The sequence below is a fragment of the Prionailurus bengalensis genome, chromosome X, assembly GCF_016509475.1.
Source record: "Prionailurus bengalensis isolate Pbe53 chromosome X, Fcat_Pben_1.1_paternal_pri, whole genome shotgun sequence".
Classification (NCBI taxonomy): Eukaryota; Metazoa; Chordata; class Mammalia; order Carnivora; family Felidae; genus Prionailurus; species Prionailurus bengalensis.
This window is the reverse complement of record NC_057361.1, coordinates 12,019,925-12,042,144: the sequence shown is the minus strand read 5'-3', so window position 1 is coordinate 12,042,144 and position 22,220 is coordinate 12,019,925. Positions and strand designations below refer to the sequence as shown.

At 43.3% G+C, this 22,220-nt stretch overlaps 2 protein-coding genes across 5 annotated transcripts in view; both read left to right on the top strand.

Moving 5' to 3' along the window:
- Positions 1 to 11,884, top strand: part of PIR (pirin) — a 90,260-nt gene extending 78,376 nt beyond the window's left edge. For all 3 annotated transcript variants that reach the window (XM_043570675.1, XM_043570674.1, XM_043570673.1), the window contains 2 exons: positions 6,658 to 6,724; positions 11,567 to 11,884. In XM_043570675.1, the coding sequence (XP_043426610.1) occupies positions 6,658 to 6,724; positions 11,567 to 11,679 (180 nt within the window). In that variant the 3' untranslated portion in view covers positions 11,680 to 11,884. The remainder of the gene's footprint in view (positions 1 to 6,657; positions 6,725 to 11,566) is intronic.
- Positions 11,885 to 11,997: 113 nt separating this feature from the next.
- Positions 11,998 to 22,220, top strand: part of VEGFD (vascular endothelial growth factor D) — a 35,638-nt gene continuing 25,415 nt past the window's right edge. The window contains exons 1-2 of one of the 2 annotated variants that reach the window (XM_043570672.1): positions 11,998 to 12,394; positions 12,621 to 12,806. In XM_043570672.1, the coding sequence (XP_043426607.1) occupies positions 12,717 to 12,806 (90 nt within the window). In that variant the 5' untranslated portion in view covers positions 11,998 to 12,394; positions 12,621 to 12,716. Of the gene's footprint in view, positions 12,807 to 22,220 lie in introns of both variants that reach the window. The other variant, XM_043570671.1, reaches the window with a different exon arrangement.

The window sequence follows — 22,220 nt, the reverse complement described above, 5'->3', positions numbered from 1 at the left end:
ATTGTTTACCCCTAGAAATTTGAATCTGGAGGCAACATGTGCTTCTTTGTCTCTTAATTTTCTTTCTTTATACAATTGATTTATTTGTGCCGTCAGTGAAAATGGATCAACCATCTAGGAGTATAAATACAGATCTCCACGCTCACAACGAGCCCTTTGCAAGTCGAACTGAGAGGAGCATATGATGCGTTTCATAGTCCTTTGGTGTTGAACCCCTGCTTCTTAGGTAGAGTTTCCAATATTTCTATTTCATTCCCTTAAGTGATTATCTCTGTCTCTTGGGAGCCTGCTAAGCCAGTCTGATGGCTTTGTGTCATTCTAATCAAGAGGATTGAAGAGACGGTTGTGCAAAAGCTCCTGACAAGATGAATTTTGAAAAGTAGGGGTGGAAACGACTTCAGTGTGCAGGTGACTGGCAGAGAGGCGATCTGCCTGCCTCGGGCCGCTCTGATCCCGGTGTTGTGGAATGCAGTGGATTTGAAGAATTACGGCATCTTCGCCTGCTTTTGTGGCAGCTCACCTATGGAGTAAATGGAAGGGAAACCTCATGAGCACCAGAGAAAATGCGCATATCGGGGTCCATGCACCTCGATTATTAGGTTGAACTGTTTGAAACTGCCACTTTGGACCCACAGAAATGGTTTCGGGCCAGTGCAGGAAGGAGGCCCAGAAGCTGCACACAGACCAGAGCCAACTGGTCGTGGATTTGTTTGTCACATTATTGGGTTTAACTTGACACCTCGATTCTTCCTATAATCTAGCAGAGGGCACATTGCAGATGACAAGGATTTGGAAACTGGAATGAACCACCAGAAAGAGTTGCTGAGGGGAGCCAGAAAGGCGGCGGGCCGGGGGTGGGGGGGGTGGGGGCGGGGGAAGAGGGGGCAGCCTGGGATAACAAAGAGTTGGCTAAAGCGTCAGTTCAGTGGCTCCAGGGACACCACTCTGTTGTGTAGACTTCTGTAATTATTGCTGGGTATGAACATAGCCAGAGCCATCCAGGCATTAGAAAGATTTCTATGAGAAAATTATCGTTAAAAATTAGTATTTCAATGGGTGTGTGATGCTTCTATCCACGAAGAAATAGTCCCCCTTAGATTACAACGGGAAGGAGATCGTGAAGGTGTGAATCTTGGTCTTGCCATTTGTTAGCTGTGTGACTTTGGAGATGTTTTTCAACCTCTCTGAGATTCACTTTCGTTGTCTACAAAATCAAAATAATGATGCCCCCTGCATAGAGTTGCTAGAAAGAATATGTGAGATTACGTATGTCGAGAGTCCACTCCAGGTCTAGCACAGGGATTGGTAAATTATGTCCAGTAGGTCAAATTCAAACCTGGTTTTGTAAATAAAGTTTTGTCGGATCACAGCTACGCCCATTCCTTTCTGTTTGTGGATGCTATCACACCACAACGGTACAGTTGAGTGCTTGCAGCAGAGACTAGATGACCCACAAAGCCTAGAATACTTATTCTCTGGCTCTTTACAAGGAACAGTGTGCTAACCCCTGGTCTAGTATGTAATGGGTGCCCAATAATGGTAGCCAGAAGGTTCACTGATCTAAACACCTAATTTAACAGATAGTCATGTCAGATACATGTTACCTAATGAGGATTTATACTTCAGGCCGTAAGGTTCAGGGCACATAGCAGTTTCTACAGCTAGAAAAAGCCTCTTAAGTGTTCTGATTCACTCCAGGCCCCAGGCAAGGGTTATCTTCACGTGGAACTAAAGCCTGAGGATTAGAAAAGGAAGATATGACTTCCTAATGTTCCCCTTAATCCCATTTGCACTGAGTTGTGGTCAAGAATAAGGATTTGGGGGCCACTTGGATAGCTCAGTAGGTTGAGCGTCCGACTTCGGCTCAGATCATGATCTCACAGTTTGTGAGTTCGAGGCCTGCATCGGGCTCTCTGCTGTTAGTGCAGAGCCCACTTCAGATCCTCTGTCCCCCTCTCTCTGCCCCCCCTCCCCAAAATAATAAACATAAAGAATAAGAAGAAGGATTTGGTATACTCCCTGGCTCCTAGGACTTTCGCTACTCCTTACTTCTGAGTCTTCCGCAATCATTCCTGTCTCCCCGGTTAACCACATATGGGTGGTTTCCTCTAGAGTAACCAACCCTCTGGGGTGGGAGAGGAGGGCACGCAAGGGTTGATGTCATTCACGTCATTTCTGTCCCCAGGTTTCCTGCTCCATATTAGCATTTGACTTGTCTTACGTCAGCACATTTTAGGCTTCAGGGACCCCTGTCTTCTTTCCGAGGGTGGATTGTCTTCTGTGACCCTTACTCTGAAGTCTTCTGTGGCAGATGGCAACTACATGGGGCTTGGTTTATGCTAGATTTAAGAGTCTTTAGGCCAGACCCTCTGACTTCTTGGAGGAAGCCCAGACTCCCAACAATGGCTTCAAAATAGTCTTAGCTTTTTCAGAGTTCTTAGAGATTAGGATCAGCTCCATGCTTCTCTGGGTATTTAATCCTGGATGGTTCTGGTCACCCTAGAACAGACTCTGTTTCAGGGGCTAAGGGTCCCTGTGCTGCTCTGGCCCATAGTTGGTGCTCTTGTCACCAGCATGGCTCCCTGATCAGGAGCACATAGGTTTGATAGGAAAGGCTCGATGTCACCTTTAGATGTATGTTTATATTGATGTCCTGCTGAGGAAACCCTTAGCCTCATGGATTAGCAAATTCACTTGTAGTTTGTCAAGGTAGACAATTAGTTCTTCATTAGCTGCCCTCAAAACAGTACTTGAGAGTCATGGTACTCTTTAACTGGCACCATTCATGGGGACCTTGCTAAAATTAATACAGATCGACATTTGGTTAAACTAAAGATTGAAAGACAGAAATAAAACACCCTATGAAAACCAGAGACAACTTTTTTGCTTACTTATGTGTAACAATTCATGACCGTTAATTTGTAAAAACTGACAATAGTTCGTTGTTTTATCTTTCAATTGGCCTAAGAAGCGTAGACAGTGAAATCCAGTAAGAATGACTGCATGCAGTTAAGTCATGCGAAAACTCGGTTTCTCTCTGGTAGTTGTTTTCAGGTAATGTATCACTAGAATAAGTGTCCTTAAACCTAAAGCATGCTCTCAGATTCATCCTCAGAGTCCTCCTGCCATCTCCAGCTTCAGAATCAATCCAACTATGAGGACATCCTCAAGACTAGTAGAAGTTATCAGCACCTTAAATGAATCACAGGGTCTTCAGCTGGGTGTTGATCGTTTATTGTCAGCATCAGTGAAACTCAAGGCATGTCTTGGAGATAATATTTATGAGATAACGAGCCATTTGTAAACGTAAGTTATTCAGTAAACCCAGAAGGGTCTAACTCTGAACTAAGGAGTCTGAGAAGATTCACCAAAGTAAAAGACATGGTCTGGGCCCTAAAAGATCATGACCTTCCATTGGGCTAATTAGACATGAAGCCGTAAGTGGGCCTCTGTCATCTTTCTATGGGGCCTTTTCATCAAACCCCAAAAGGCATTTACTTAGGTCCTCACAGGGACTCATGTCTGAAGCAGCTGTTCATTCTCCTTCCTTGTGCATGATCTTCATCATTTGACCCTCTACACAAGGTCACTGTAGACGAGGACTTTTCAAGATAGGGGCTTGTAACCACATTGGCACTCTACTGAATATCCAGAAAGATTATAAGCTTTCACGAAAGAGGGCTAGGTAAGGACAGAAAAAAAGATACATTTAGGAAACAAGAAAAGGACATCAAACATCTGGTTTAGCATAGAGGAGAAGGGGCTACTGAGAGGTTAATTTTGTGGAAAAGGCATTAAAGAAAGCTTGGACCATCCTTAAGGTTTCTGAAATGGAAAAGCAAAGTGCTGAACTCCTCAACACCCTGCAGTGAAACCATTTTTCATTTCAGATCAAATGCCAGGGCCCTTTTATTTTACTGTCCAAATTATAAATGGAAAGTCATCATTTTATCTGAATAATATCAAAAGAAGCAACACTTTTATTTTTAAACTTTTATCACCATCCTAAATGTGTAAACTGTGGGATATTCTGCCATCCACAACAGAAGCATTGTCTGAATTAAGAAACTTACATTCTTAAGAAAGAAAAGAAAGAGAAAGAAAGAAAGAAAGAAAGAAAGAAAGAAAGAAAGAAAGAAAGAGAAAGAAAGAAAGAAAGAAGAGAAAGAAACATTCTGAGGAGTCGGTGCATGCATGGCACACTAGGTCGGCCTTTCCTCTCCCCCTTTCCCTAACCCCCAACCCTTTCCCCTCTGCCTCCTGACCCTAAAACTCAAGCGTGTCTCTGGAAAAGCACTTCAAAACACTATGCAGTGACGTCTTTCCGATTAAATTATACATGGTGTAGTCCGGAGGATCAGAACTATTTTTCTAACTTTTCCTTCAAATGTCCGTTGATGCACACTAAAGTTGCACCACTCCGGAGCTCTTCGGAAATAAATCTTTGTTGATAACTGCATCTTTTTAAGTTGAATTTTTAGTCATTTGAACAGGATATTGAAGAAAAAGAAATCACTTCAGATAGAAACCCTACCCTTTCCTTGGATCATCAGCGTGTGTATTATTGTCCTGAGCTGTAAAGTATGATGATGTCTTTAGAGCCTGTTGGCTTCTACAGTAAGTGGTCCTAGACTAAGTTCTAAGCTTCTGTGCCTGTTTTCCATAGTTGTTTTTTTTTTTTTTTTTTCCATTTCCATCATGGACGTTAAGCTATTTTCTTGTATTCCTCTATAGTAGCACTCTTCTGTCTTCCAGCTCTGACTTATAGACCTGATAACCGCAAAGCCTCCCCTGGGTAGATGTACTAAATGACACCAGCCCTGGGACTGTAGGGAGTAAGTTAAGACTTCTGCAGAAATCATTGTACCCAAATTGCCTTTTAATATTTTAAAGTTGGAGGCAGAAGGAGAAACCAATGTGAGTCCTGTATAATAGGAGTTTGTGTGTGTGTGTTTACTACATGGAAGTTTTAAAGAATTCATTATTTTTATTGAATCCAGGGATAAGTTTTCTGGTACTAGTAACATTACAATGATTTCCAATTAAAGAGCTTTGTATTAGGGGGGCACCTGGGTGGCTCAGTCGGTTAAGCGTCCGACTCTTGATTTTGGCTCAGGTCATGATCTCAAGGTTCATGGGTTCAAGCCCCACATTGGGTTCCACACTGACAGTGCAGAGTCTGCTTGAGATTCTCTCTCTCTCCCTCTCTCTTTCACTCTGTCCCTCTCCCACTTGCGCACACACACGCTCTCAAAAATAAAAAAATTAAAACTTAAAAAAATATTAAATTAATTTTCTAAAAAGAGCTTTGTATTAGAAGCATATAAACGTAATATGTAGTATACTATATCACACATTTAGAAATATGCTATATTATTAGGGTAAGGTGAAGTTTTAAACCATTTTTGAAGGCTTTATTTTAAAGTACCTGATCATTATTGCTTTATTTATGATTTTATTCTAAATGAGATTAACCTAAGAGGTGCCTGAAAAGAATTACATACTGTTCAGTTGTCTATTAGTGGTTAACAAATCACCCTAAACCCTGATGGCTTACAACAGTTACTATTTCTCACAAGTGTGGTGGGGGAGGGGTCTTCTGCTGGTTTCTCTGGCATTACTGGGTCAGAGGACATCAGTGATACTGGGGGCTCGGAGTCATATTTTCAGAGTGTTCTCTGGAAGGATTGATGTGTCAATTAAAAATCTGCCAAAGATATAAACGTGTATCTTCCCCTGCATCCACACTCACACTGGATATTATAATTACTACTTTTTTCAGTTTCAGGGAAAAAAAAACCTAATTTTAATTCTAAAGAAAAACTTTTTTTAAGTTTATTTATTTATATCTTGGGGGAGACAGAGACAGCGTGAGTTGAGGAAGGGCGGAGAGAGAGAGAGACAGAGAGAGAGAGAGAGAGAGAGAGAGAGAGAGAGAGAATCCCAAGCAGGCTCTGAGCCCGATGTAGGGCTCGAGCCCACGAAACTGTGAGATCATGACCTGAACCAAAACCAAGAGTCAGATGCTTAACCGACAGAGCCACCCAGGCTCCCCTCTAAAGAAAAACTTTTGGAGACTTTAATATAACAGGACTCTTTGGGAGAGAAATTTACCTGAGCACATGCCACTTGGATGTTTTTATAAGGTTCTGTTTAGTGCAACATTTCTGGGGCATGTTTTACATGAAGAAATGTCAAAAGTAATAAAATCTTACTTTTGGATTTGCATAATCCTCCCTTTTAAAAATTGTTAATGGGAGGTTATAAACCCTGTAATAAGATAAGTAAATTACATAGTTTGTCTTAAAGGTGTTCCCGGTTGAAGAAAATCTTAATTTTCATTCTCCTTTATCTGAGAAGGTTAACCTTTTGGTGGTTTGGGCTTAGTCTTGAGTGCTGATTGCTACCAATCATCTTAAGGAATAAGTGTTTCCAGGGCATCCGGCCAGCTCTGTCGGAGGAGCATGTGACTCTTGATCTCAGGGTTCTGAGTTCGAGCCCCACGAGGGCTGCAGAGCTTACTTAAGTAAATAAAACTTAAAAAAGAGGAAATAGGAACGTTGTCCATTTGGCCAGCATGTCGGCTTCAAATTGTTTCTAATTTGACATTCAAAAGTATGCATGTTTATTGTTTGATGTTTTCTTCCTTGACTTGAGGATCCTGAGAGAAACCACTTCATCCTAATTGCTGGGGAGCCATTAGGAGAACCAGTTGTCCAGCATGGTAAGCCCCAAATGATGGCAATTTTCCTGGGTGATTTTCTCCTTTGAAAGTAGTGTACCAATATAGTATTGTTACTGGGAAGAGTAGCTGTATTTTCCTCTTGTCTCTTTATCTGCAAAGATTTTGTAGGAGGAAAATACATACATGGCACTTATTTCTACATTCATTCTCTGTTTCTTGTAAAGAGACATTTCCTGAGTACCTATCATGTGGACGACATTGAACTTAGAACTATGGGGAAAACAAAAACGGTGTTTTGCGTTGCGTCATAGGGAACTTGAACTTAAAGAAATGTTTTGTGGCCTGCTGCTTGAATATCATTTTTATCTTTACTAAAAACAACAGTGATTTCAATACCATTTGTAGTCTGTTGCATTTTTTGTGAAAAATAGGGACCACTTAAAAATATTCCTTTGGAAGTATGTGAATTATTTGAATCAGTATTAAAAAAAAAAACAGAGGCAGAAAATCCTGGAATAAGTATCCAGTCACCTCACTTCTTTGCCTTAACTTCCTCATAATATTGTTGTTTTATTAAATGAGAAAGGATGTAGACGCCAACATATTATTAGTTCATTTTTATTAAAAAATGTTTTTGCCGGGGCTCCTGGGTGGCTCAGTCAGTTAAGCGTCTGACTTCGTCTCAGGTCATGGGTTCAAGCCCTGTGTCAGGCTCTGTGCTGACAGCTTGGAGCCTGGAGCCTGCTTCAGATTCTGTGTCTCCCTCTCTCTGTGCCCCTCCCCCACTCATGCTGGCTCTCTCTCTCCCTCTCTCATAAATAAACATTAAAAAATTTAAAAAACATTTTGCCAACTTATTTAGATAAATGCCTATAAAACATATATTATTAAATTTAGCATGCATTAAAATCCCATTATATTGCCTTGCATGAATTCCCACACATAAACCATGATTTCAGAAAAAAAACAACCCAGCTGGTCATACATTTAAAGAACACTATAGTTTACAAACTATTCTTCTGTGGAGTGCCTGGCTGGCTCAGGCAGCCAAATGTGCGACTCTTGATCTCAGGGTTGTGAATTCGAGCCCCACACTGGGTGTAGAGATTACTTAAAAATATAAAAAAAATTTTTTTAATATTCTTTCTTGTTCGATTAATGACTTACAGGAAAAACATTAAATTGTACTCCACTAAGCATGTAGCATCTGACCTCCATTTTGCATGCTTCAATTTCCACTCCAAAGGCTCGTGGTTCTTGCTTCCTTTTATCTTGCTGGAAGAGGGCCGAAATAGTTTGTTCTTCTGGAGAAAGCCTGAAGACAGATTGAGAGGAGTCACGATGTTTATTAACAGCAACTAGAATTTAGGTGCGCAAAGGATGTGTGGGATCTGAGGCTTTTGAGTTTAAAGATCTCCTCTGCACCAATGAGGAAAACCCAGAGTCTGACCAAACTCGGTGACAGACCAAAGTGCTGGGACTGCTCGGAGCCATCCCCCATTTGTGTTAGGTGACGCCTGTCTCAGAGGCTTGGATCTCAGGAACACTGCATGTGCTCGTACGTTCAAACTCCGAGTAACCAGACCAGATAGATACGGCCCTTGACATCTCCGTTAATGAGAGGCAAAGCATCTTGTTTGGCTGGCTAGTTCTTTTTTATAACTCTTTAAACCCCAGAAAGTTTTTCTTTTACCTGTGCACATTTAAAGACAGCCACAACCATCTTCCGGCTGTTTGGGAAGTGTACCGGTGTAATGAACTAGCTAAGGACCTTTAAGCATGGAGTGTCGTCGAATGTTGGAATAGGAAATGTCCTCAGCATCAATGTAGTCCTGGCCCTTTTTATAAGGGATGGAAACAAAATCAATATACTTAATTTATTTACCTAACAGATACTTGGGTAGCATGTCTCATTTACTAGGATTGGTCCAAGTGCTTGCCGCAAATTCACCTACTCTTCAGGACAACCTTAGGAGGTTGGGTTGCCCGTCGCTCTGCCCTGTGGCTTCCCTGATGGGAAATGATGGTTAGTAGTGGAGCTGGGATTCGAACCCTGGTCTTCTGACCCCATGTTTTGTGCTGTCCGTCACACCTAGGTTCTACATAACGAGAGATTGAACTCACGCCATTTTTATTACTCGGGAGGCAGTGTAAAGGTTTAACTAGAGAAAACATGAAAACTGTAGTTTGAAAGAGTATTTATGAGATTATTGATAACTATCAAATAATTTGCATGTCTATAACCCGTAGAGTTGATCAATTGAAAAGCATGCTTTCTGGGGGATGGAATGTACAGCCTGGCAGCTACAATTAATCATACTATAGTGCATGTTAGAAAGTTGCTAAGGGAACAGGCCTTAAACGTTCTCATCACAGGAAACGAAATCTGCAACTGTGTGTGCTGATGGATATTAACTAGATTTATTGTGATTGTTTCACAATATCTGCAAATATCGAATCATTACGTTGTCCGTCTTGAGACCAATACAAGGTATATCAATTATACCTCGACTTAAAAAAATAAGAAACTTAGTGATACAGTATGCAAAAAACAAAAGGAAAAGAAAAACAAAAACCTGCTCTCTGGTTATAGTTCTCTTCTCCTTCTTAAGGATTTGAGGAGACAAGCTCCCTCAGCTCGGTGCTGGAGGGCTCCAAGCTTGCTTCCCGCGTTTCTCCCAGTGTGGTCCATGAACCAACAGTATGTGCATCACTAGAAAGTTAGTGAGAAATGCAGTCTCAGACCCCACTCTAGACCTCCTGAATCAGAATATGCATTTTAATAAGATTCCCGGGTGTTTCATGTGCACATTCTGAATTGAGAAGCACGGCAGAATACCCCAGGGGAGTGTCAAAATGGAAGCCCAGAAGTGCACCATTTTTAGAGAAAAATAATTGGGAGACAGGAGTGGTGCTCCACGAGTCCAAACTGTCGTGATACTATGTTGTGCGAGAAATTGGTCCTTGGCCCAGGATCTGCTCTCATTTTCTGAGTTGCATCTCCCTTTCTTCTGTGTGTCTTTTAAAAGTTGGCTTTTCAGGGGCGCCTGGGTGGCGCAGTCGGTTAAGCGCCCGACTTCAGCCAGGTCACGATCTCGCGGTCTGTGAGTTCGAGCCCCGCGTCGGGCTCTGGGCTGATGGCTCAGAGCCTGGAGCCTGTTTCTGATTCTGTGTCTTCCTCTCTCTCTGCCCCTCCCCCGTTCATGCTCTGTCTCTCTCTGTCCCAAAAATAAATAAACGTTGAAAAAAAAAATTAAAAAAAAAAAAGTTGGCTTTTCCAGGGTGTCCTCTTGGACTGATTATTTATTTTGCACATCAGGGCTCCCTCATTCTTTCCTATCCGATATAGGCCAAGTGTCTGTTTCCAGATGAAATTTCTCTCCTGAGCCCCAGATCCATGTTTCTGACAATGTATCAAGTCCCTCTGCCAGGAAGCCATTCCGTTGTCTCCAGTACCTTCATGTCACAGTATCCAGAGCCGAACGCCTTGCTGTACCCACAGCCTCCTGTGTCCTGTATCCCAGCTGCCCTTAACAGTTCCACCACCAAAACTCAGCCTCTTAGGCCACACACCGTCTCTACCCTGATGCCAAAATCTTTAAAAACTGCAAATCAGATGACGTTACTATCTGCTTAACCCTCGGGTGACCCCTGATCACCTGCAGAATTACCCCCACAGTTCTGCCCGTAGAAGGCATCCAAAGCCTACTGGAGTCTGCCCTCTTCCTGCCTGTCAGGCGCCTCATTCTTTTCCCCCTTCGATCCCTCCTTCTAGCACTGTACCCCCATCCTCCAAACCTAGGAATTAGACAAAGGTGCCAACAAACCGCATGTTTTTGTAAATAAAGTTTTATTGGAACACATCCATCTCTATTCACTTTCCTATTGTCTGTGGCTACTTTTGCACTTCAACGGAAGAGCTGAGTAGTTGAGACAGGCACTGTTTGACCCACAAAATCTAAAATACGTACTGTCTGGCCCTTTACAGAAAAAGTTTGCCAGCCCCCCTGACTTGTAATTTTTATAACCTCCTATTTACTGTCAGTGAGTTGCTGCAAATGTCCAAAGATGACTTAAACTCCTCATGTAAGTATGCAGCCTTGTATACTGCATAGACCCCCAAAACCATGATGAAATTTGCCAGTTCCTTGCATCAGATCGGTTCAATTCTTGACATCAGCTAATGCTATAAAACTAACAACTCCAGTAAAGCTTCAAAGTTCCTACCACAAGAAAAATAATTCTATAACCGTGTGTGGTGATGGATGTTAACTAGACTTACTGTGGTGATCATTTCACAACATACACGAATATTGAATCATTACGTTGTCCACCTGAAACTAATGTTGTTTGTCAGTTACACCTCAATAAAAAAAAAAGAAGAAGAAGAAGAAAAACTAACAACTATAAAAATGATTTTGATAGGACCAAACCCAGGGGTGAGTGGATGATGCAATTGCATTTGTGTATCTGGAGTTTGGTCTTTATAGTCGTACACAGTCCTGGTCAAGAAAGTTGTATTCTAGTTCTCAGGGATTGGATGCTGCAAAATAACCTTTTACTGTTTAGATATGCCTGGGTCAGTTTCAGATTAAGAACTCTAGGAATACAGGGGCGCCTAGGTGGCTCAGTTGGATAAGTGTCCGACTTCGGCTCAGATCATGATCTCGAGGTTCGTGAGTTCGAGACCCACGTTGGGTTCCCTCTGTCTCCCTCTCCCTGCCCTTCCCTTGCTCGTGCTCACTCTCTCACTCTCTCTTTCTCAAAAATAAACATTAAAATTTTTTTTAAAAAAGAACTCTAGAAATATATACCATTTATAGTGATAGAAGAAAATATTATCGTCACCCAGAACTTACTGAATGTCTCTTTCTCCCCTAGGTCCATTTGTGATGAACACCAATGAAGAGATTTCTCAGGCCATCCTTGATTTCAGAAATGCAAAAAATGGGTTTGAACGAGCCAAAACCTGGAAATCAAAGATTGGAAACTAGTGAAGAGCACAAAAGCAGATCTCAGTACTTTCTAGAATTTTGCCACTTGTGGCATCCATCCATTCAGCATATTCTGTTTCCAAAGCTGACTTAGCCAGTGCTTCTAAAGAATTGCACACTAAAGTGCTAACACGGTTTTGATAGCAATGCACGTGAGGTATTTCCCGGTACATGCAAATAAACCTAATTGTTGCTTCTTTAAAAATCAGTGTTCTTCATTTGACCTAACTTATTAAGCTTCTGTTAAAAAAAAGTCATTTTGTGCATGTTTGGCTTTTCATGTGCTTTTTTTGTGCACAGGTAAGTTTTTTAAGCATATTTGATTGCTTTCTGCGTGTCCCTGGCAGTAGATGTGTGACCATCTGAGGTCCCTTCCTGAACAATGCATTGTGGTGCAACATTGACGCCTGTGTGCCGAGGTTTCACGTTACAGGTTATCTGCGTTAAAGGAACAGCAGTCCTGAGGGTTTGAGTCAGTTTTGAAAACTGCCCTGCTATTGGTAGGGACGCGACAGGATTACAGCCAAGACTTCCCTGCATTTTCTGCCAAAATCTGTCAGATTTAGGACACATACTTCTGCAACCTTCCATGAGGGTTGTGAAAAAAAAAAAGTTTGAATCCAGAATTGGGTTCCAGGCTTCTTGTAGCTGCTAACAGCGGTGGCCGCACCACCTCCTTACAAAGCAACTAGAACCCGGGGCATAGGGTGGAGAGGTTTGTTTGTTTAATTTGCTGGACGTGACATGAATTTGGAGTGCTTTTTCATGTCCAGTGGAAGTCATGTCCACCTTCTGATTATTTTTGGAGCATGAGAGCATTTAAAATTTTTTTCATCTCTCTCCCCCCATAAGATTGTGCAGAAACGTTCCTTGACTAATTGAAGTCATTTCATTGGATTTTGATCACAACTGATGATTTGTTTTTCCATGTGAACTCTTAGGGTTTCCTTTCCTTCCGGAGAATGCCTTTTGAAACAGTTTTCTCTAGCTGCCTGATGTCAACTGCTTGGTAATCAGTGGATATTAAAATCTTCAAAATGTACAGACAGTGGGCCGTGGTGAATATTTTCATGATGTCTTATCTGCACCTGGCACAGGGCTCCAGTTACGAACATGGAACGGTGAAGGTAGGTGGCATCATTTTAATGTGATGCAGCTTTTTTTTTTTATTGGCTTGTTCAGAGGACTTTCTTTGCCCCTCATTTTCTAGAAAATATAAAAGTGCAGAACGCTCCTCGTAGTGGACAGGATAGATCTTGCATTGCTAATGAGTATTCTGGATCTTAGGCTTACTAAGATTCTTGCCATGCATATTTGAAAATGCTGTTTTTTGTTTTTGTTTTTTTTTCTGGAGATGTAATAGAACATGAATGAGTTTTCGGGACTCTTTGGTTGGGTAAGTTTCTCCTCATATATGCAGATGGCAGAGTGAATTTCTAATGAAGCACTGATTTGTTTTTATGACCCAGATAACTGTGTGAGTCATTTATTCAGGTTGGTGGGAGCAGCAGACATTAGTCAGTTTAGTTAATTTCATTTGTAAATCGCAAAACTACAGTACTTTCTACAGATGACTTTTATCTGGTTTTCTAGAATTACCCATTGCCACCGTCTAGAAAAATATTTTCTTGGAAGTCGTTTGGTTATTTGCTTTTTGAAATGGGTAAGACTCAACAGTAATTGAATCCTTAGTTCTACAGGCAAGTCTCAGAGCCTGGGGAATTGAGAGTAACACAAAAGAATTAACTGGAATGTTACTGACTGAGCAGTATTTCGCCCAGTCTTATGTATTTTGTAGATTACATTGTTTTCTTCAGCTTTTTATTTTGAAAATGATTTGGATTTGTTTGGACTGAAATAGTGCTAAATTATTATGGATTTAGGAATTCCTGGCTGTGAACAGTCGAACATGAGCTTGAGTTTCTGTAGCTGTTGTTAGGACATGCATCTTCAGCAGGTGTGATATCGCCCCCAACCGGGGAAAATTGGTCCTTGGGTAAAAAAGTCTTAGTATCAGTCGTATCAAGCACAGATGTCCGTACAGTGACCAAACACACCTATGGTATGTCTGTAACAAAGATTGAACGCTGGGCTCAGGGGCGGCCACCTGGTGTAGCAGTCTACTAATGTCTTTCTAAAGCAAGAAAGTCTCTCTAGCTTTCCAAGAAAAAAAAAAATCTTTCTAGCTTTCTGAACTCCAAATGCACTCAGGAGAGTTCCCAGCCATTCAGCCCCACCTCACTGACCACAGCCCGCCCTCCGTATTTCCCTGCCAGATGGTAAGTAGAAACGAATCCGCTTCTGAGCCCAGGTGATGGCGAAAATTGGACTTGTTTCAAGCAAATAAGACTTTTCAAGGCTGATCACCTTTTTTAAGTCCATAAAACTCAGGAGTCCTTTAGATGTGTTGGGCCTCTGGAAGCTTCTCCCCCTGCCCCCAACGCCAGTGTTACTCCACGGATTTTAAAAATGTTTTCATTTTACTTTGAACCGTCACTATATTTGATAGTTACAAGAGGAGATTTGGGATTGTTGGAAAGAAGTCATATTCTTTAGGTTGTTCAGCTCTTTTAAAGAGCTTGCACACCAAGAATTCTTCAGGTGTCCCGGGGACGGTGGGGTTTTAAAATGTTCAAATTTACTGGTAACACATGAACCTAATTAGTGGGGCAGCGGAGGAAACTGTTTGAATTTGCAGGTGACAGAAGATATGTCCTTGCAAATGGAAGAGGCAGCACTATATGTAACACCATTAGCAATTTTTTCATATAGATCTGAGTTTCTTGTAAAAAGGGAAGGTATGGGGGCACCTGGGTGGCCCAGTTGGTTAAGCGTCCGACTTTAGCTCAGGTCATGATCTCACGGTCTGTGGGTTCGAGCCCTGCGTTGGGCTCTGTGCTGACATCTAGGAGCCTGGAGCCTGCTTCGGATTTTGTGTCTCCCTCTCTCTCTGCCCCTTCCCCACTCACGTTCTGTCTCTTTCTCTCTCAAAAATAAACATTAAAAATTTTTCTTAAAAAACTGAAGTTACATATATTGTGCTCAAACCCACCCAACCCCTCGCTAAATTAAATGTTTCTGATGTGAAGGAAAGCCACGCCTAGAGTAAACAAGTTTTGGCATAGATGTGACTGGGTAATGTGAGGGATAAGGAGGTGTATCATGTTGGTTATTAGACTTTTCATTTACCCCCTTTTTCTTCAGAGAAAATCTAAGAAGAATATATTTCTTAATGTTAATGCTCTTCTTATTTAAATTAAAATTCAGTACGGGGGGGTGCCTGGGTGGCTCAGTAAGTCAAGTGTCTGACTTCGGCTCAGGTCATGATCTCGCATTTCACGAGTTTGAGCCCTGTGTTGGGCTCTGTGCTGACGGCTCAGAGCCTGGGGCCCGCTTCGGATTCTGTGTCTCCCTCTCTCTCTGCCCCTAACCCACTCGCATTCTGTCTCTGTCTCTCTCAAAAACAAACATTAAAAACAATTTTTTAATCAAGTAATAAATAAATAAAAATCCCAATTTGGACTTGTGGATAAACCTTTACTATAGGACCCTAAGAAAAAAAATAACAGTAATGGTGAATGTTGAACAGGTTCCATTATGGAACCCCTTTTAGGAACCAGCTGATAAAGACATTTTGTGGGACGAAAATACAGTATTTGGACGCATGAATGCTTCCGTATAGAGCTTGACATAATAAGATCCCGAGCTGCCAGGCACGTTGGCTGGAGGTCCTAGAGAAGTAGGGACACAATTGTTTCTGAGGACATTAAAAAAAAATTTTTTTTTAATGTTTATTCATCTTTGAAAGACAGAGAGCACAAGCAGGGGGAGGGCAGAGAGAGAGGGGGACACAGAATCTGAAGCAGGCTCCAGGCACTGAGCTGTCAGCACAGAGCCCAACGAGGGGCTTGAACCCATGACCTGAGCCAAAGCCAGACACTCAACTGACTGAGCCACCCAGGTGCCCCTGTTTCTGAGGACATTTTTAAGCATAACTCTTCCTACCACTTGGATGTGACTGAGAGGAGATGAAACGAGACATTTCTTTTGTGGCTTCTATGGTTAGTCCAGTTTTTTCTCGCTCTTGCCACTAGTTCTTATAATCTCTACCAAGATACTAGGACATGATAAACAAGACACCTTGAGGCCTCCCCCGCATCAGGAAAGCTTTGAGCAGTTTGTAATGTCCCAGTTGGTAAAGGATCTCCCTTGCCTCCCGTTGCAATGTAACTGTGTTTGACAATTCATTTACTTCATTGTGGCGAGCCTACTACATCTGGGCACTGATCTCAGTGCTGGAAATGCAACAGGAAAGAAGACCGTGTTTTGACTCTTGTGAACTTCTGTTCCAAGCGTGGCGGGGAGAGGCAGGCAATAGCAAATCTCTAACATGTCAGGGGTAGTGCCGTGGAGAAAATCAAGCAGGAGGAGAGACAGAGTGATGGGCGGGGGAGACTTCTCTGATTCGATGTCACTTGTGCAGACCCCTGAAGGAAGTCAGGCAGGCAAAGGCAACCATTGGGCACTGACCATGGGGGAGGACAGGGAGGTGGCTTGGGTGTTTGGGTATCAGCCAGGGGACCAGTGTGGCTGCAGTAGGGGGAGTGGGGGCCACAGCCACAGGTGTTGTTGAGGTTGGAGAAGTAGCCGGGGCCGATCATAGAGGGTGTGGCTGTGTTCCAATAAAACTTTGTGGACACTGAAATTTGAATTGTAGATCATTTCCATGCATCATGAAATCATCTTTTCATTCGTTTCAACCATTTAAAATTGTAAAAAAGAATTCTTAGTTCACGGGCTATAGTAAAACAGGGTACAGGCTGTATTTGGCCCACAGGTCATAGTCTGTCAACCCTGATCTGTATCATTACATGATTTTATTGTCTGCATAGTCTGTGTTGGTACCTGACATTTTTTTCGGGCTGTTTATTTTGAGAGAGAGAGAGAGACAGTACAAGCAGGGAGGGGCAGAGAGAGAATCCTAAGCAGGCCCCTTGCCGTCAACACTGAGCCCGATGTCTGGCTCGATCTCATGAACCGTGAGATCACGACCTGAGCCGAAACCAAGCGTCGGACACTTAACCGACTGAGCCCCCCAGGCGGCCCGGTACCTGACATTTTTCGTTTGTTTGCATATACGTTTATTACTTTGTCATCTTCCACTAGAAGGAAAGCTTTTTGAGAACAAGAACTTTTCTTTTTTTCTTTCTCTCTTCCTTTTGTTTTGTTTTGTTTTGTCTTAAGGAGTTGCTTGCGCTCCCTGGTGTTGGCCCCGCACTGCTGCTCCAGCCCCAGCTAGAGTCCCTCTCCCACTATGGCAGCCACTTGGATGCAGAGCACAGGGCGGCCAGCAGGAGGCAGCAGCTCACCGGCCTCTCCAGTCCTGCCTGCGGGGTGCCCTGAGAACAGGAACTTTGCGTGGTCTACTTCAGTGTCCCAGTCACCTAGCACAAAGCCTGTAATAGAGTAGATACCAGAAAAAGTATGGACTGACTGATGGACAAGGCCTGTAGGATCTTGAGATACCCAGGTTATAAATTGTTGCATGAAGCAGTCTCCAACATCTGCTCTCACTGTGGCTTGTCTGATTTCAGTTTTTTACAATCTGAAGCGTTTTTGTTTGTTTGTTTGTTTGTTTGTTTTTGGTAGTCTCTATGCCCAACATGGGGCTTAAACTCACGGCCCTGAGATTAAGAGTTGCCAGGAGTGCCTGGGTGGCTCAGTTAGTTGAGCGTCCGAGTCTTGATCTTGGTTCAGGTCATGATCTTGCGGTTTGTGAGATTGAGCCCCATGTCGGGCTCTGCACTGATAGCTCAGAGCCTACTTGGGATTCTTTGTCTTCCTCTCTCTGTCCCTCTCCTGTTCACTCACTTGCTCCATCTCTCTCCCTCTCAAAATAAATAAATAAACTAAAAAAAGGTTGCATGCTGGGGAGCCGGGGTGGCTCGGTTGGTTAAGCGTCCAACTTCAGGTCATGATCTCACCGTTCGTGGGTTTGAGCCCAGTGTCAGTGTAGAGCCTGCTTGGGATTCTGTCTCTCTCCCTCTCTCTCTGCCCCTCCCCTGCTCGTGCTCTCTGTCTGCCCCTCCCCTGCTTGTGCTTGCTCGAGCTCTCTCAAATAAAAAGTAAACTTAAAAAAAAAGTCACGAGCTCTACTGATTGAGCCAGCCAGGCGTCCCCTGAAGCATTTTTGATAAGACAGCATATTCACCCTGTGCTGTTTTCCTCGGGGTGAGAGAGGGTTCACGTGTTGCTAGGAAAGAATCCTGCAGTGTCCTTTTAGCCACAAGCCCTTCTATAAGGTGCTCACTCTTAGGAGCCAGTTATAGAAGACGTCACCTCCACCCATATTCTAGCCTGCTGGTCACAGAAAGGGAGATGGGCAAAGCAGTGTGGGGCCACATGGGTAAAACATGGACGCCGTGATGATTTCTTTCATCTTTGAGATCCCTGAGAAGTGCTGTCTGTGTTTTCATCTGGTGATTTGTGGTTTGTGAACACGTGCTAGATTATGGCAAAGTACTCCGGTCAGATACTTTTCAGTCAGCCTAGGCCATGCTGTGCCGCAGTAACAAGCAACCCCCAGATTTTGGTGGCTCATAAACAACTGAGACTTACTTATGGCTCATACCACATGGCCGTCCCAGCTAGTTCAGGGTCAGCTCCACTTCGGGATGAAGCTGGCTGAGCATCCACATCTTGAATGTCATTAATCACTGAGACAGGGCCAGAGAGCCCCGGAGAGTCTTGTCCTGGCAATTAAATGCTCTGGCCAGGAAGTGACCTGTTACCGCTTCTGGTCACAGCCCCCTGACCCACTGTTCCATCCAACCACAGGGGAGCAGGAGATGCCATCCTTCCATGTGCTCGGCAGATAGAAAGCTGGAAATATTTGGCGAAGGGTATTAATGACTAACATACCTGTGATTGCTTCTCAATGTTTCTGAACTTATCTGTGAGGTGGGAGACAACCATGGTTGGATACTGGCATAGAATCGGGGAAGGAAGACCCTTAAGTTTATTTCTGCTGTTCAGGAGTAGGCTCCTTTTCCCTGGAAAAAGGAAGGCTATCCATGCAGCTCAGTAGATATTTGTGGAATGTCTGCCACATGCCAGGCACATGAGTGGAAATGACATTTTTATAAAATAAAGATGTCTTAGTTATTTTCATGTCTTACCAACAGCCAAGAGGTTCATTTTGGCCTGTGGGAAGGATCATTTTAACACCTGGAGCTTTAATAATGTAAATTTTCATGAGTCATTTTTTTTGGTCATTCGTTGTTACTTAAATAACTATAACAATCACGTGTTGGAGAAAAGTACTGCTTTCCTGAAATCTAGGTTTGGCCAAAGTTGATTCTGGAGAGAGATCATGACATTTGTGGAATAGTGCCAGGGCGAATATTTTGTTGTTGCTTATGGTTCCATTCTGGAGAGAGTTAAGAAGGGTGTAATTTTGACTGAATGAATGCCCTGAATTCTTTCTAAATTAAGATCTCCTCAAAAAGAACAGAGTGGGATGAAAAAGTAAAAGCAGCCTTTGCCATGGTGTGCTTGGTTCACAATTACAACATCACCGCAAGACTGGGGATCCTTGGGCATCTTAGTGCAGAGGATATTGGCGAGGAAGAGAAGGAGAGCCATGGAATGTTGATATGGGACCGCTGCATCTTTGGAAGAAAGGAAAAGGGGGCATACTGGGCTGACTGCCAGCAGTACGGTGGGGCCGCCTGGCCAAAAGGACACGAGGTTTTGCATAAAGATCTTGTGCCCGTCCGATGCATCGTGTCACACTTAGGCTGAAATAGGGCTCTAGCAGTTAACTGTCACTGCCATAATGCTGTGTAACAGACCAAATTTCGCTCTGTGTAACAGACCGAATTACTGGCTTCAAATGTCAGTAACCTCTTCTCACTCATGTTGCTGTGGGTCAGCTGGGAGTCACAATCAAGGCTCAAGCCATCAGTTGAATATGGGTCTGCCCCACATGCCTCTCATCCTCCTTGGATCAGCGGGTTAGCAGAAGCAGGTAGTTGTAATGGCAGAAATGTAGCAGTGTGCCCTCCTGAGTACATTTCAGTACTCTGTGTCATGTCTTGTAATATCCCATTGGCCAAACTAAGTCTCATGGCCCAATATCAATAGGACTTAGAAAGGTATTCCCCCCTTTTGGGGGGCAGCTGTGCAATTGTTTTTAGCCAATGACCTAATTACCATGAAGGCTTTGAGTTGTTTCCTCATGCACTGGGCCCTTGAGCTTTGAGATCAGTGATAAAGAAACTATAACAGGAATATATACTCTTGGGATTATTCAGAGCACCCTTTGAGCTTTGCCATCTAAGCCCATCCCACACGCATCTGCCTCACGTTTCCTCATCACAGATGTATCAGATGGGAGCAGAGGCATTTGATTAGAGCGTGGATTTAAAACATACGAAGGGGGCATAAACATCTCCCCAAATGCTAAACCATTTGGCTGGGGAGAAAACCACCAACAGTAGTCACCACATTGGAGGATGTGGAGGTCCCAGGCATCTTAGCCCTCCAGTATCCCCTTAAAATACCCAAATGGCTATGTACACACACAGAAATGCATGCGCGCATGTGCGTGCACGTGAGCGCACACGCACACGCGATTTCCTTGCATTTGCAATTCCTTTCCTTAGTCAAGTTTAATTAAACACCCTAGGTTTCTCATATGTATGCATTTCAATACAGAACTGTGTAAGCGAGAGAGCCACCGGGAGCATGAGGCCCCCAGATGGCCAGGTTCCTCGATTTCAGAGAAGCAGGACCAGGCCCTTGGCTGGCTCCCTCTGAGAAACCCCAGCAGTAATTACTAGCAAGCATGCATTCTCCTCCCTGCCCTCAGTTGATGTGCCCTATTCTAGTAGGTACCATCTGTTCCGGGTAAGGCCAGACCATCATAACAGAATGCAAAGGGTTAAGAAGTGGGTTGTTTCTCATCTGTCTATAAAGACATATGTAAAGCCTGAACAGATTACTTTGAAATTGGCCTTTCATCTGAAAATACCTTCAAGAAGTGTTAGGAAGAAGAAGGAGAAGGAGAAGAAGGAGAGGAAGGGGGAGGAGGAGGAGGAGGAGGAGGAGGAGGAGGAGGAGGAGGAGAAGTTTGTCCTTGATTTACCCTGGAAAGGTTTTCTCTTTTAAATTTTTATTTACTATGATTGAAGTTTCCCCGTCTTGTTCTTTTCAAACTCCCCTCTCTGGTTACTTAGGGAAATCAAAGCCATAAAACACAGACCCCTGCACTGCAGCACAGGACCTGATGCCCCACCCCTGAGAAAAGAAAGAAAAGAAGTTAACTTTACTGAGTGCTGACTCCATGCCTGACCCTTTCCCACATATGACCTCGTGTGATCTCCACATCAGCTCTCTGAGTTGAGCACGATTAGCCTTGCCATCTATAAACGAGGAAGCCAAGCCTTAGAGAAGGAATAATTGACCCTCAGTCAAATAGCTAAAAAGGAGCAGTGCCTTGATTCAAAGGCAGCCTACTTTATTTTTTGAAGTATTTTTCCCTTTTGGTGTGCTGTTCTATGAATTTTAACACATGTATAGATTTGTGTAACCACCACCATACTCGGGATAGGGAAACATTCATTTAGCCTATCCTTTTATAGTCATACCCTCCCCCCAACCTCTGATCTTTTCTCCATGACTATCATTTTGGTTTTTTGAGAACATCATAAATGGAGTCCTCCAGTAACTAACCTTCTGAGATTGGCTTCTTCCACTGCTGATGCCCTACAGATCCATCCAAGGTGCTGCAAGGACCAGATCATTGTGTTTTCTTGCTAAGTGGTATTTCACAGGATGGATGGAACCATTTGTTTAACCACTCACCCACTGAAAGACTTATGGGTTCTTTCCAGTTTGGGGATTCTTTTTTTTTTTTTTAACTTTTAAAAATATTTATTTTTGAGAGACAGAGACAGAGCACCAGTGGGGGAGGAACAGAGAGAGAGAGGGAGACACAGAATCTGAAACAGGCTCCAGGCTCTGAGCTGTCAGCACAGAGCCGACACGGGGCTCGAACTCACCAACCATGAGATCACAACCTGACCTGAAATCGGGACATTCAACCGACTGAGCCACCCAGGCGCCCCTCTAGCTTGGGGACTGCTATGAAGAAAGCTATTATAAACATTAGTGTAAAGAGTTGTATGTGAACCCTAAGTCCTCCTTTATCAAGAGCAAATTCCCAGGAGTGTGACTGCTCAATCATATGGTGAGTGTATGTTGAACTTTGTCAGAAATGGCCAACACGTTTTCCAGAGTGCTCTCCCATTCAAAACCGGTCTCGAACAATTCACATCCATGTGGTCCCCTCTCCAGTTAGCTGTGGTCTATGATGTCAGGCAAAGCTTCCTGTCAGGGGATGTTATTTTCACTTGGGAGCTACGGGAAGCAGAGTCGGAAAACTTCATTTGGACTCAGCAGTCTAACATGGCCTGGGTAGATTCCTTGACACATGAGAGAGCGAGAACAGGGATTGAGGGGGCAGGGGAAACAATATT